General features: G+C 42.2%; 1 protein-coding gene across 2 annotated transcripts in view; it reads right to left on the bottom strand.

The window, feature by feature from the left end:
• Positions 1-15,695, bottom strand: part of PDIA5 (protein disulfide isomerase family A member 5) — a 102,379-nt gene that overhangs the window by 42,308 nt on the left and 44,376 nt on the right. For both annotated transcript variants that reach the window (XM_065637841.1, XM_065637842.1), the window contains exons 9-11: positions 15,021-15,112; positions 14,845-14,916; positions 10,256-10,392 (exon numbers count right to left, since the gene is read on the bottom strand). In XM_065637841.1, the coding sequence (XP_065493913.1) occupies positions 10,256-10,392; positions 14,845-14,916; positions 15,021-15,112 (301 nt within the window). The remainder of the gene's footprint in view (positions 1-10,255; positions 10,393-14,844; positions 14,917-15,020; positions 15,113-15,695) is intronic.

Below are 15,695 nucleotides of genomic sequence, written 5' to 3'. Positions count from 1 at the left end.
AACTGGTAGAAATCAGTGTTGGGAGATGATGGTGCCTCCTTTCATCCCTCTTGGGTGGGAAAAGAAGTGAAGGAAGGTGGATCATCTGGCATCGGGAGATATGAATTACACTTCCTACACCAGCTTGGAGGAACATGGCCCTAAGTAGGTGTTGAAAATTAATCTTCCCCTATTGAAATGTGGAAGGGAGAGACAACAGCATGGCTGCCTTAAGGTGAAATTGTTGAGAGTTTATGGTAAATACCATCAGAAGATTTCCTTCTCAATTAAACCATAATTATTCTATATCAAAAAAAGATTCCCCCCCTTTCTTCATTGTCAGATGATCAACAAAATTTACCTTGGGGACGGAAGAGCCGTTGCACTGCTTTCCCTCACACTCTTACCCCACTACGGAAGGCTTTATACTTTGAATTTAGCAATGAAAATGACAGAGAACAAAGGTTAGATGAAATAGCTTTGAATGTCCAGCTCAGGAAAACAGCACAGCAAGCAAATGATTTCCTAGGATGCAACTTGTATAAAACACCAGCAAAATGGATGCAATGCAAAGAGATCTTCCTAAGAAAGGTACATCCCAAAGCACTTAAGCTTATGGGGCAGGGGTGTTAAAAGCAATGCTGACATTGTCTCTTACTGTGAAGTTACCTGTAAAAGTCAAGTATCAGGGAAGGACACCATGCAGAATGCACACTTTTTGTCCAAAATGAGAGCAAAAGCGGTTACCAGCTGAGATGCATTCTCCTACTTAAGAGAAGTGTGCTGGGATGCTTGCTAACCACAAGCAGTCGGGACTCCAGGAGACACACCTCCACCATCAGCACAGCTCCTCAGTATCAAAGTATTGATTAATAACTCAGAAAGAGTCACTGGCCGACTCGCCATCTGAAAGGGCACAAGAAGCAGACATGCAGGGAAGCAATCTTTCACTGTAGGTCTTCTCTCTTCATTATTTGCTCTTTAAACTAATTTCTCTACCTTTCACAGGATAATAAAAATTGAAGCCATAAAGTATTTAGGAAGATAAACTTGATAATGAAAACCCTACTGGTAATGATTCAAGTAGCAGAGATACTGTAAGGCACTTTCCAAATGAGAGCCCTGCACCGTATATTAAGATATCCAGGCAAGGAAATTAATTTATTTCAGAAGAAATAAACCTGGTGCTTAATTCTTAAAGCTAATTCCTACTGTTAACCCAACATTAGAGACAAGCGAAGTAAATCTATAAAAATAAGTTATGCTTCACTCCTATCAGAACTTACCACGAGGGTGTTCAGGGCTTATGCATACACCAGGGTCGGGCTTGCAGGAGGGCAGTCACCCCCTCTGCACACCCAGATGAGGACTTTCACCAGACAAAAGAGACAGAAAATTGCAGAAGTCCTTTAAAAAGACCACTCTGAATAACTAAATGATCTATAACACACAGAGGAGTGGAAAATGGGGCGGGTGTCCCTTCAGCTGCCACCTCTCGGCCACCCCTTGGCTCTTGAGCAGCCATAGCTGCTCGTTTGCAATAGTCTCGGTTAGTTGGTAAGGACTTTTTAGGAGAGAGGGAAGGCAACAGTAATGCGAGAAATGAGGCAGCAAATCCCCAAAGAAACTAATGTTCCCTTCACACCACCTGCCACACATTCACAGGAATATTTTTTTTTTTCCCTGATTGGAATAGCCTTCGCAAATGTCTTCTTTAGTAGAGAAACTAATTGCTCCCTATTGGAGGCGAGCATACAGCAATGCATTTTGAACAAATGCCTCAAATTTCACAAAAGCCAAGTATCTACAGTTCAGCGCCTTTCTTTCCTGCTTTACTACTGCCCTGCATCCTGCTCCAAATACCCACAACAGATAGCAAGGAAGTTGTTCAATGTACACGCCGTGTCCCCAGAACAGCACCATGGCACAGAGCAAGTCAAGATCCAGCCCAAAGGCAAAGCAGCCACGAATGCCCCAAAACTCTGGTTTTTGCTACTTTTTCTGTTACGAAGCTGAACCAGAGCAACCCACAGCTCCTCCCTTCAAGTCCCCATAACCAGCCTGCAAGTCGTCAGCTCTCGCTGTGATTAATCTTGTCCAAGCTGTGTACTCGACTGATGGCAGACAGGATTTCCTAAACTTGGGGGTCAAAAGCCTGATTGCCTGCCACAAACCAGGGAACCCCAAAGGCATTGTCCTGCTTCCTTCGTGTCAATCAAGTCTTTGCAATGTGCAGTTAGGATATACCTTCCCTACCCCAATTCTTGCAATACCAGAGCATCTCTCAGTCTGGACATGGCTCGCTACATAAAACTCTCATACAAGGTGAAATGTTATCTCCATTTCACAGATCAGAAACTGAGACAAATATTTAGCAACTTAGTCACAATTGTACAAATCAAAGCAAGGCAAGGAACTAAACTTTCACATCTCCAGGCCAAGGCTGTTGCTTTTATCACTGGACCATCATTTTTTATGACTTTACCCTGCTCAAAGAGCACAAAGTGCTTCAAAAAGGCAACCTTCTTATATGAACTGAGTGCTCTAGTATCAAAAGATCAACACAAAAGAGACAATGGACTCCATCATTACTGTCCTCGCCCTTTTCATTAGGTATCCTATAAAGTTTTACTGCACAAGCTAGTTATTAGGATTTTTATACTCTCTACATTCCTATTAAGTACCACTAAAAACCCATATTCATTTTTATTTTTAAACCCTAAAGAAGCATAAGTGGGATGGTCATTAAAGGAAAAAACTCATGTCAGGTTCTGCATTTTCCTGGTTTGCTGCATTTTCAAGAACTCCTGTTTTAATGTGTGATTAAATCTCCACTGAAAATCACTGCTGTAATTAGTTTAATGAGGCAGGTCATTGTACAGGCAGGTCATTGTACAGGCAGGTCATTGTACAGGCAGGTCATTGTACAGGCAGGTCATTGCGGTGAACTGTTTACACTCCCCGTGATTTTTTGTGATATTCAAACAGATGTAATATCAAGCAAGATCCTGTTGTAGACCTACATACTTTTAAATATTGATGAACCCAGTCTGAGTGTCCCAGTCCACCTCTCTCTGAAATCAACAGTGATAATAACTTGCTCACTTCAGTGGAAGCAGATTCAGGAGCCAAGAATACACCTGTTTCTAACTGGTTTATATGAAAAATGTATCTGTTCCAGTAGCCTGCCAGTAACGTACAGCTGAAAAGTACATACATACAAGGAACAGAAAGTTGGCACAATTTATGCTTGTCCAGGGAAGCATTTTACTCTACATTCCATTAAAAATGCATTAAGGCAACATTAAAGTTGGGCACTAAGGGATGTGAAGTCAAGAAACACAATGCTGAAACTGAAGCAGATCTCTTCACCTATATGTCTGGACTCTTAAACAGCATCATTCATCATGCAATTGCCCTTGCACAACAATTCAACCTTTCAGTGATCAGGACACTGCAACAGCCCATCCAGACACCTGCGCCGCTTCACCAAGAAACCCAACAGAGCCAGGTACTGCCTATGACCTGCATAATGGTCCAGAAAGCTTGCCTTGTTCAAAGCTTCCTCTATTTACTCTAAGAGGAAGGAAAACACTGTTGTGGGGTCTAGTAGGAACAGGACTGAGCTCACAACAAGCACCCTGACACACGCATGTCGCCTTGTGTATTGTCCCATGGGCTAGTACACACAGCTATATCATGTGGATATGGCATCTGCCAAGCTTCCAAACACACAAATACATGACCTGCCTTACACACTCCAACCTTCCAGTGGTCCTTGCAGGCTGCAGCCAAGGCAGTGCAGAGCTGCTTGCCTTCGTTTTCTTCTTTGACAACAGCATCACTGGGTAATGGGCACAACTGTTCCTGAAGTACTGCCTACATGGAAAGTCCAATCTAGAAAGCAGAGTTCATTCATGAGGTTGGATTGTCAAAGCCTATAAAGACCTTTCAGGAAACTCTAAAGCAAACCCTTGATCGAGGGCTACATCCTGCCAAGCTTTCAGCTTCCAACTCCCTGCTGTCTCACACAGCTAAAGTGCACCCTGGAAACACAGCTCTTCTCTGCAGCTTCTGCCGTTCAACAAGAGTTATCTTTGACCAAGGACTCATCAACATCATACAACTGGAAACAACAGCCGAGTGCAGACATAGAGGGATGCTGGAGAAGATGCTGTTACTGCTGCTGCTGACACCCCGCTGTGAGGACACCAGCCAGATGCACGGCTTCTCTTCAAAACAACCAGTTTGGCTGGTGCCAAGGCTGAGGCCCAAAGGCAGAGCTTTGGTGATGAAAGAGTATCTTCCATTTGAACGAAACTGATACCATCAGCAGAGACAAGCAGAAGCCTCTCACAAAGAGCTACCAGTAGGTGATGTCCAATAAATTAAAGGTGGTTCCTAGCACAGGTCTAACAAGAACCGCTTCCCAGCTACCTACCGTTTGTCCTTATCCTAGAGCCTGAACATGTGAAAGCAGATGTCAAAAGCTCTCTATGTAGCCACTGAACACAGCCAACATTTTATTTTAAAAATCACAAATGTCAGATATGATAGCAACAAATAAAAAAATAGAAGGTATTTCCATCCACATTCAGTGCTGCTTGTTCGGATAACCCACGGGCCTTTAACCTTCAGTTAACTGGTGCAACTGGATCAGTTTACATTAGAAAAAACCCCAAAAAACAAAAAAAATCAAAACTTGATGGAATCATGAATTAGCACGGAAAAACTTCAGATTTTATTTATCACAGCCTGCCAATGTTAGGCTGCTGCTGACCTGTGCTGGAATGGTTATTGCTTTCAGGTTGCACAGTAAATTAGCTCTTCAGCCTTTTCAACTCGTGGCCTTTCTGCTGGGGCTGCCAACAGATGTACCAATCGGCGCTCACTGCAATGGCAGTTTGCTTTCATAAGGAACCAGTCGGGGTCTGAAAGGGAAACTTATTTATTTATAGTTGTAAAACCCAGTTTGAAAAAAACAGATTTGATTTCGTGAGCACATTTTGGGTTCGCTTTACTTGATATTTAAAGCGAGCGATGGATTCCTGCATCCTAATCTCACCACGTGCAGCGGCAAGAAACAAAAACAAGTCCACTGAAGCCAGCGATGGTGCACCAGCAGGGAGAGATCCAAGTCCACTGCTTGGTTAGAAGCTGGAGGCCTTCATCTCATATTGGGCTAATTGGCTGGCTTTCTTAATAACAAGTCCACAAAGTGGCTTAAAACCTTGGGTTTTAATGCACCAGAAGGAGGAGGGAAGGGTGTGAAAAGCTGTTTTTCAAAGATAAATTGATAAAACAGCTCCCCATGCAATTAAAAACTTGCAAAGCTGAATAGTTGGCTTTGGAAAGCATCAACTATGTAATTTATCAGCCTGGCTTATAAAGGGAGAGAAAAAAATCCAAGGACAGGATGGACATTTCAACAACACGTCAAAACTATAGTGCATTTTATCATCTCAAGATGTATTTTTGCCCTCCCATTGCGGGGGGAGCAAGAAAAAGTATATAAGGGCTGCATCTCCAAAGCAGTTTTCAAGAACAAATTAAGGAAGGGAAGGAGAAAGGAAAAAAAAAAAAAAAAAAAAAGAGGCACTGCATTTTCCCTGTCTCCCCTCCTTATCAAGGGAGGAAAACTGTGATGGTTCCAATACCAACTAAGGGTACTGACATTTTTTCAAGTTCTGGAACTACAGCTTATATAAAGTCTCTGAAGAAGTGGGCTGGGAAGAAGACAGGTTTGACATGAATTTAAGTTCGTGTACAAGGAAGACACATTGCAGGAAAAACATTTTAATAGTTCAACCCTTTAAGAAGCAAATGCACACTCACACTAACAGCACAGCTAAAGCACTTTTTCCCCTTTGTTACCTCTGGCATCAGGACTGGACCACAGACTTTGTTGTGGGGAATGAGCAGGGGGAAAAGCAACTCCAAGCAAATATCAGAGGTGACTGATGACCACCCCTCATTAGCAACAGGGACTACTCAGATCTGTGTTTGCTGAATGTACCTGGGGGGGCTACAGCTCCTGGTGGCACCAGGACTTTATTCTACATGAGGCTGCAGGAACAGGTATGCTTTAAAATGTTAGCAGTGTCCTTTGTGTTAACAAAACATAATAGAAAGTAACTCCTGTGCATGAAAAACAGACACTTTGAAGAACATATTTCTGAATTGACTTCAATTTCAACCATAGACTTTAAATACCCTTCGGTAGCATTTGAATTGACTTATCAGCAGCTCGGCTAGGTTTATTTTGTGCAAGACTCTCAGATGTGCTTTGGAGAAAAATGCTGCGAAAAATGTAGAAAGTGAAATTCGTGAGGTTTTTATTCCTTTGACAAAAGCAAGTCAGAAAGATCACAACCTGCACTAATTTGGCAAATATTTTGGACAGAATTATTTTTAAAATTGCATTTGACACAAATAGTTTGATGGGGAAGTTGAAAACACATACAGGGCTTTTTTTTGTGCTCAAGTGACTCAGTAGCATTTTAAGTCCCAGAGAGTCCACATGTCACTAAAGCATTTAACAACACTTGACTGGCAGCATAACCCATATTTAGAGACATTCAGAACCCAGCTGTCATCTTGGGCATCTAAATAAATGGATCAGCTGTAGGCACAGATATCAAGAAGCACATACAGACATGGAGTCTTTCTTCTCATTGCTAACAGAACACTATCATAAACTGTATAGGTGCCTTTATTTACATTATGGTACAGAAATAGCTTTGGTTGGTGCAATGCATCTTCTGTTACACAATCAGCAAAAGGCCCACTAACGTAACTGCAATATCTCACGTTCGCAAATATGATCAATCCAAGCAAAAACTCCAAATCCTTTGTGGGAAAGGGCCATTTGTGTGTTCTTTTGTATAGTGCAGGAGATCTCAGTCCATAACCGAAATTTCTGGGTACAACAGCAACACATAGAAAAAAAACCCCCTTCAGACATCTGCAAGACTCCAGTCTGGATATACCCAGGATAACTCTATGCTCGCCAGCAGCAATTCTGAAATTTCAGCAAAATGCTTGAATAAGGAGCACAAGGCTGCACATCCTCTGCAGATGGCTGGGGAGGCAGAATGCCTTCAGACTCCTGGCTACTTGGGTCGCTGTTTACCTATGCTAAATATTCAGATTTATTGAACATCCTCTTAAGGGCTTTACAAAGGAGTTTCAGAAGGTTAAAAATCCTGGTTTGTGTCCCTAGTGACCTGCAAAACGAAAGCAGGATAAACTCATCCTGCTCACCCACACTCATGTTTCTCAGGGCCGGCAGTAACGACTCGAAGCAGCACATCTTCTCTTTAACAGTTGTGCTAAATTATTGCAGAAAAGGTATAAGCTCTCTGATAGCAAGAGGTGCCAGTTGCATACTGCAGACCTTCCTGACGTGTTTAAATCACAGGTAGCTGCTCTAGTGGAACCTCGTTATCCTGGGCTGCACTTAACACAAAATGCTGTGACGCCTTTAATTGGGCTAGTAAGTGCAACTGATTGTAAATAATTATAGTGTGGTCCTCAGGAACGATCATTAGTAGCCACAGGCATGGAGACTCAACTGGACACATTAATAACAGTGCCTAATTCTGCAATTCACAGGGATTTACTGGGGATGTGTTTGGTTCAGCTTTATCTTCAGCACCTGAGGTACAGATAAAAAGCTTCCAGTTCCCCACATAACTTTTAATACTACACTCTATTAATGCATTGGTCATCTGACTATGTACATAAAGCATCACTGAAATAATTCTTCCTCTAGTAAAACAACTTCTCAGGAACACAAGATTGACAGCACGCTACAAAAACTTCAAGTCACGTGTATGCTGCATAGTGACACAGGGTTTTAATTCCTGCTAATTCCAGGTCAGTGTTGAAATCCCCTTGCTTATTCTTAGTTACACAGAAGTATATCCTGAGTTCTGGGCCTAATTTTGTACATCTGTTTCAACAATTTTTTCTATTAATACATAGTTTTCAGATGAAAGTTTGTCATACTAAGCTACCAAGGTTAAAACAAGGAAGATGTCCTCTGTTTTTACTGTTTCTTTTACTAGGGTAATTTGTCTCTTAATATTCATAAGGTGGCTCCATTAGCACATTTAAGAAGTGCTAGAAGAAGATCTTTTAATCATGGAGATAACTATTTATGATAGTTGTCTGTCCTTAATTAGTTTGCAAGCCTTACACTCTCTGCTGAGGATGCCCAGAGAGGATTCTTACAAACACAGATCTTTTACACACGTACAAGCTGGATTCTGCACGTAAGCATACCACACCTGAATGTAAATAAAATGCCCCAAATACTCAAGTTGTATTTCAAATGGAGTTATTCTGCCAAGGAACATTCTTTATCCCAATTTTGAGCAGCTGGAACATGTTATCAGGAGACTGCAACAGCCTGATTCAGGCATTTGATTTACTTTTAAAACAGCATTTGCCAAAGTACTGCTGTACCTTAGCACAGACTGCCCCTTAGTACAAAACATACCTAGCTGGAAGTGTCCCTCCTCTCCAAATAGGTCACACAATATTGTTACCCCTAAAACTGTATTATTTGTGTTTTAGAAAGTATTTAATAAAACCCAAAACTGAACGGAGCCCTGTTCAGATTTATAGCTAACTTGAATTTACTGTAAAATTTGATTGCAGTTGTGTGTTCATCTATTTTTAATCTGACTTCCTAAAGGAATACAGTTTGTAGGGCCAACCACAGATTTCTTCCCGCTCCTCCCCCTCACAAATACGTGAGTGGACTCCTTCGCCCATTTACAAACTCAAAACACGGCAAAGCTTTCAACTATGACTGAACATCTGTAAATATAGAAAATTCTGGGGCTAGAGAGGACACTTAGCCCTAACCATTGTGTACAGAGAGGGAAATCCATCAGTTGCATTTCTGTTTGGCAGCCAAAGCAGCCAGCGGCCAGCCTGAAGAGCAGCAGCCTGTGCTGCCGCCTGCACGCCAGGGTGCATGGAAATCTGGGGAAGGAAGGATTTGGGTAACAAAGGATAACTCCTGAGCAAACCAGGCTTCATCAGTTCTGCCACTTGTGTTTTGGTTTTCAGACCAGGCGTTAATCTCCGGTCCCACTTTCATTAGTACAAACAATCCAGTGAACACAGCGACAAAACAGCAGCCAGTCACCTGCTTCGGTGGATCAAACTCCTAGACACTTAATCGGGCAAAGGAAATTCATTATGGTATGCTTTCCAAATTAGTCTTATGAGCAGACCCTCAAAAAAGGCATTTTGGAGCTCACTCCTGCTGGCTTAAAAGGAAGCAGGATTTGAGCAACTGTGCCAAGATCCTCCGTTGTTCAGCTGTGAGCACACAGCCTGCCTCCAGAGCCCTAACCTTCAAATTGTGCCCATGAAAATGAACATCTTGCCCAAGTGCAACTGCCAGCACAGCAACAAGAGGAGACAGAAGCTGTGTACCACCCAGCGTAGCATATTTGAGCCTGAACCTTCCATCACAGACACAAAGAATTGCTAGAACCAGCTATGAAGCTGAAACAACTTGTATCCTAAGCAAACAGAGCGGTTAACACACTCTTCCACCCCGCATCGTACAGGGGGACGATGTGGCTGGAACAGCTTTCTGAAGGCAACGCCTCTGGGCAACCCACTGCATTTTATTGTTTGAGATAAAACATCAAGTCATGAAAAAAAGCATCCCAATGCATTCTCAGTCAAACAGTAAGTAGTATCACTACCAGCTCTGCATTAGTTTTCAAAAGTCCTGGAGACTTTCCGAAAATCAAGTTTTACCATACTTCAGCACAGTGTGTAATGACTGTCACCCCTTACATTGCCAGAGAATGAACTATGGCAGAGGAGTGAAAATGCTCAAAATGACACATTCAGCAGCCATGAACCAGGACTCTGGAGCTCATGGTTCTCAAGCTGAGTTTCTCAATCAACCAGAGCTCTGCTTTGAGAGCAAACAACACAGAAGACAAGCTGAAAATGGGAAATCATGCTGTAAAATGATGAATCCTCAGACCATTTAAGCATCATTACACTCTTCAGTTATGTTTTGACTCGGCCTACGAAGTATCTCTTCCATCAGCACATCTCTGTCCTAAACTTGAAGTCAGCGACTCTACAAACATTTCATGCCTTGTGTATTTAACAATCACAAGCAAGAAAAGCCTGAACTTTGAGTTCACGGCTCTGTGAAACCTCCACAGAAGATCATCATTGATTTTGCTAGCAAGCACTTGGCTCAGGGTACAAAACAGAACAAAAACAAACTCACATGGTGCATGGAACATCACTAGCACAGATGAATGATCTTTTATAAACTTGTCGAAGTCCTCATCAGTCAGGTGATAAACTACATTTTCTTCATCTGCCCAGGGAGTCTCCGGAGCCTGTGGCTGAGGTGCCTGTGGGCTACAAGACAAACAGACACAGCTGAAAAGAAGCTCTCTGGGACTAAGCAGTCAGTCTGGCAAGTTGGACTGCAAGCAACCACTTGGGGCCAATGTCCATACATGCATCACACACTAACCCTGCTGGACAGCTTCCCTAATTGTACCCACCCAAAACTCATGAGCACTGAAACTCAGATAAAACTGGAGGAGGAATAAAGAAATCCGCATAAGGACAGATCAGCAATGGAAAGGGATGGAGCGAGAAGATAACCAGACTGCTTGGTTATTACATTATAGAAATCAGATGCATCTGCTGTTACCCTTCTACCCTCCTCAGCAGGATGCTGCCTTTCTCACAGCATTCACACTTGGTAGTTCACAGGAGCCATTGCAAATGAAAGAAAAAAAACAGCGAGCAGAAACAGCGCATCTAACCAGTCACCTTGAATACTGACAGTGTGATTAGGGCTGACAGAGAAAGAACGAGGCACAGTTACACAGACCATTTCCCCAGGAATAGACGGTTTTACCCTGAACAACCCTGTGACCTGGGGAAGCATCGTTATGTCCTCACTCGGCAGCGGGCTTGTAGGCCTAATTCAGCAAAGCTACTCAACTGCATGCTTAACCTAAAAGAGAAGCGACATGTTCTACCGACTTCACTGTGATTGCACGTGAGTTTAACCATCTTTGATGGATCAGAGCCAGAGAGACTGCTCAAAGACACGGTGACAAATGTGGAAACTGAATCCAGGCTCCTCTGGACCAGTTCAGTGCTCATCATCCCACTAAACAATTGTTCTCAGCTTTTATGAATGGCCATTAAAGAGAATTTGGCAGATGTGAACTAAACTATGCTAACTGACATTTTATTTGTTAAAGCAGTGTTCACATAAAGGACACCCAAATATACAAATATTTGGAGCCAGACTTTGAAGCTATTTTATCCTTGCCAGTTGTAGTAATGAGTTCCAAATATCCCCCCCCAATTCCACAAATTCCTTGGCAAAGTACAGGTCTGGATGTGACCCCACCTCTAGTAAAAGCAGATTTACTATTTTTTTATTGAAATGTATTACTGTGTTAGCTGTTTGGAACAAGGAATGGCAAATGGATGACAACTCATTTATCCTGCCTTACTCATTTCTAGGCTGAAAGCCTAGTTTGATAAAAAAAGCGGTAGAGAGAGACACAGATTCAGATAACAAATTCTGTTGATATAAGCAATGGGTATGATCCAAGAATATTAAGCAATCCATGCAAAACTCTGATGCACACCTCTGCTGCTGTTTATATGATAAACGAATCTAGAAACAAACATGAAAACAAAGATCAGAGCTGCACTCGGCTAAGCAGCCAAGAGGGAGGTCCCCATCCACAAGTCTACTCTCTAAAAGTTCAGCAGACAATCAGTTTGCTCATTGCCCAGCTTACTAGAGAGTAATAATCTGCAAGTACCCTGGCAGAGTGAAGGCTTTCCAGAAAACACCATGACACTTAATGAATTTGGAAGGGGAGCTGGGCTGAGCAGGCAGAGCATGATGAACATGGACACAGCAGCTCCAAAGCACTGGAAGAATGCTGTGTTTAGCAGGGCCTGGCATGACCTATTTCAGGAAGGAATTAGTAAAGCAGGGCACAGGATGTTTATTCCAATGGCCCACTTTAAAATGCTGTGCGTGCTAATAAGCCTACACAGGAGCTGGTAAGAAGCACCTCAAGGCCTGGAGGAAGCAATGAGCAAAATCTAAATTGTCATTTAAAAGTGAGACAAGGCACATCCAACGCCTGAAGACCAAAAAACAGGATGACAGAAGTGTGGAAGAGTTATCAAGAGCTAATCCAATTAAGAACAGAGAACAAGTTCTTGATTTAACCGAGTAGCTGCTGCTAAGGAAGGGCCCGAGAGGAGTCCATAAAAATAGCAAGACAAACTAAGCAGCTATTGAAGGCAGCAAGAAGCTGTCTGGCTTGCATCCCATCTAGGCTGCTACAGCTGTGTGTCAGATTAAAAAAAATAAAATAAAAAAATAAAAAAGAAAAGAGCTGTGATATGTACAAGATAGCATCTCTCATGTTAACAATGCTGTGTGTTGGAGTAAAGCTGTATGATGGTTTCCTTCTATTGCCTCATGAAAACATCTGAAACCCCATCAGATAGTAGCCAGTGCCTATTAAGAAGATAAGAGAGGTTAAATAAATGTAAGACCAACACATTAGCACACTTCAGCATAAGGAGGAATCACCTTCAACAAGTAGTAAAAGAAAGGTGCCACGGTCCTCCAAACTAGCATCTCTTGTTCCAAGAGAAGACAACATGGAAAACACTCTTTCAATAATTCAAATATTTCTAACCTTCGTTAATTTATATCATGTCCTCCCAAAAAAATTAGCATAGATGAACCACTTTAAGCACTTCACAAGTAACATTTAAAGGGAAAAAACAGAGAAGGGGGGAAGGGAAGAGAAAAGGTTGCTTTTCTGCAGTGTGTACATAGTGTCCACAAAAAATAGGTCATTTTGTATAGCTCAATGTCTGCTGGATTCTCTTTTGGGAATCTATGATGACAGCACATGCACGCACAGTATAAAAACACATTGGCTTTGCTCACCATGGGCTGCCAGGTACACCCTGGCACTGCTGTGCCCCCACTCTGCAGAGCAACATCTTGCATCAGAGCAAATTCCTGATACGATTTTAATATTACACTACTCTGAAATATAGCCTATACACCCTGCAGCTATTTAATTGCACTCTTTGGCTTTCCTAAAGCCCTTGCCATACCATCTGACTACTTGAATTGCAGATTCCTCAGAGTAATATAGTATTATGCATGTCATAGATTTACCCCATACACGGTTTTAATTGCAACATCAATTACTGGCAAAATTTAAGTATGCATCATCTCCTTAAAAGTTGTACTTATTATACAAAACAGGGGCAAGAAGGCTACTGCTCAGGCCATCTTTAGGGAAACTAATAAGCATGCACTAAGTGAGGACAAACAGCTGTCTTTAGCTCTGGACTGCTGAAATATCAGCCAAAGCCCACAGTGGCTTGTTAGCAGAGATTATCATTGGAAAGAGCTTGCAGCTGTTCTGCTTTGCCTCCAGTAGCTGTGTTCACTTGCTGTCACAGCACTGATATAAAGGCCCTGCATATTACAGGGATTATCTGGAAATTATGTGGGCAGACGGGGGAAAAAACCCACCTCAAACACCTAATGTATCACATGTGGTAACCAAGAGATAACTGCATCCTTGCAACACTGAAAAGCACAATAAAGTGCAGGTGATTAAGTCATATCCTTGCTCCAAGTGCTGATCATCTCCTCAGCATTGCTAGTGTTGCCATCTTGATCATTCAGATCTGAAGGCTTAATGGACTAAATGAGGCTTAAAGACTATGGCTAAATTCCTCCTCTTTGATCCACCGGGCAAGACTCGCCTTCAGGGTTTGTCCCTCCTGATGCTAACAGGGACGCTGCTGTCACTTCATTCCTGAATTCCCAGTCCTGAAGCACCTACCACTGCTGAAGACCCTGGGCTGCCTGCAACCATACGCATGTCCCCAGCAGAGCCCTACTGGTACCGTAAAACACATTTCTTCTGAGCCGGTTTTGCTAAGCCATATTATCACAATAGTTTGCAACTGTCTGTTCCTTCCCATGCATTTTTTTCCTTTTATTAACTTTATTTCAAAATTATTTCCGTGGCTGCAGCAAACAAGAGAGGGTTACAGAAATGACATAATGCCCAAGAGCCAGGACTGACTGCTAACAGCATTTCTCTGTCACCAGACTCTCGGCTCTCTCCAGCTGCTCTATCAGCTTCACTGATGATGTGCTGATTTGCACCAGCCGAACGGCAACTACACACACACACACACACTTTTACTGCCTGTCTCTCTCTCAACTGCCAGTCCCGTAGGCTTATTCACTCCCCAAAATATTTATGACTGCAAATAGCTCTCTTTACGTAGAACAAGATGCTTTCAACACCACTTCATGTCATGACAGGAGACATAGGCACTGTAAAAATGACTAGCAATCTGGGGTGCCTCGATCTCCTGTTTGCCTCTGCAACACCCTCTAAAGGCTCCAGAACCAATGAGAACTGTGCACTTGGTATATACATTTTTAATAAAACAACAAAATCAGACCTTTTGCAAGGTATTAGTGTTCAGGCGCTCAAGATCCCTGGAAATTTATGTTGGCATTTTTAACGAAGCTGAGATCTGTGTATCTGTATATATGTTGACCCACAGACAGCCTCCTATTACAGATGAAATGCAGTTGTAAAACACAAGGCATGCATGCTAACAAAGATTAGGCAACCTCTCTGTACTAGTTTAGCCAATCTCAGCAGGGTAGTTTTGTTTGCTCTTCCAAGCAGAGGGAATGAGGGAGAAATGGCAATTCCTAAACCATTACATTCTGTAAATAAAAGCGCATGAAGTTCAATGCCTTACTTTTTCAGCCACTCTGCTATATCCGCTGCAGTAGCACCATAGTTCTCAAAGTGGAACAGGAACTTTCCTTTCCTGTTAAACCAACAAAACAAGGTTTAGTCCTTGCCCTGGAAGATAAGAACATGCAATTATAGTTGAGTGTATGATTTCTAAAGTAGTAGCAAAACATAACTGACTCAAAATAGCAGATTGTGGGATATCCTCGGACATTGTATTCTTCCTTTATTCTTTCAAATTCAGCAGAATAAACATTCATCCCTGCAAGAACCTGAAAAAGACAGAGCATAATTGTATTGATTCTTACAATACAGCAGGAACACACTACAACTTTTTGTAAAGAGTTAAGTAAAAATAACTAAGCTCTGTGCAGATTCTGATTTCATTCATACTGCTGTAAGCCAATCTGCTTGTCACCTCCTCCTTGCTCTGGAAGTGTCTCCGTTTCTTTTTATTCACCCACTAACAGAAATACCTAAAGGGACTTATCTCAGTCCCACTACTTGTGCTCTTCTTTGCATATTTAGATTTTAAGCTACAAGCCTAACTAGATGTTTTTTCCTTCTTCTGCAACGATGTGGCTTAGTTTGCATCCAAACACTAGCTAGGACACAAGAAGTTCCACCCTCATCTCTCTGGTTTCCACTCCAGCAATTAATTTACAATCTCAACTGAAGTCCAGAAGCTCTAACCAACCAGGCACCAGTGCTATCCCAGTTCAAAAATGTACTTACTAAATGGCAAGGGGAAATCAGCATCCCTTTGATGCAAAAGTAAAATGTGCCCTATTTCCATGAGCCCAGGAAACACCACATGGTATTTATATGCTTTCAGTATGTTAACTTACCTAACTG

Source organism: Caloenas nicobarica, chromosome 6 (genome assembly GCF_036013445.1).
Source record: "Caloenas nicobarica isolate bCalNic1 chromosome 6, bCalNic1.hap1, whole genome shotgun sequence".
Lineage (NCBI taxonomy): Eukaryota > Metazoa > Chordata > Aves > Columbiformes > Columbidae > Caloenas > Caloenas nicobarica.
The sequence above is the reverse complement of the archived record's forward strand: the minus strand, read 5'-3'. Positions and strand labels throughout refer to the sequence as shown.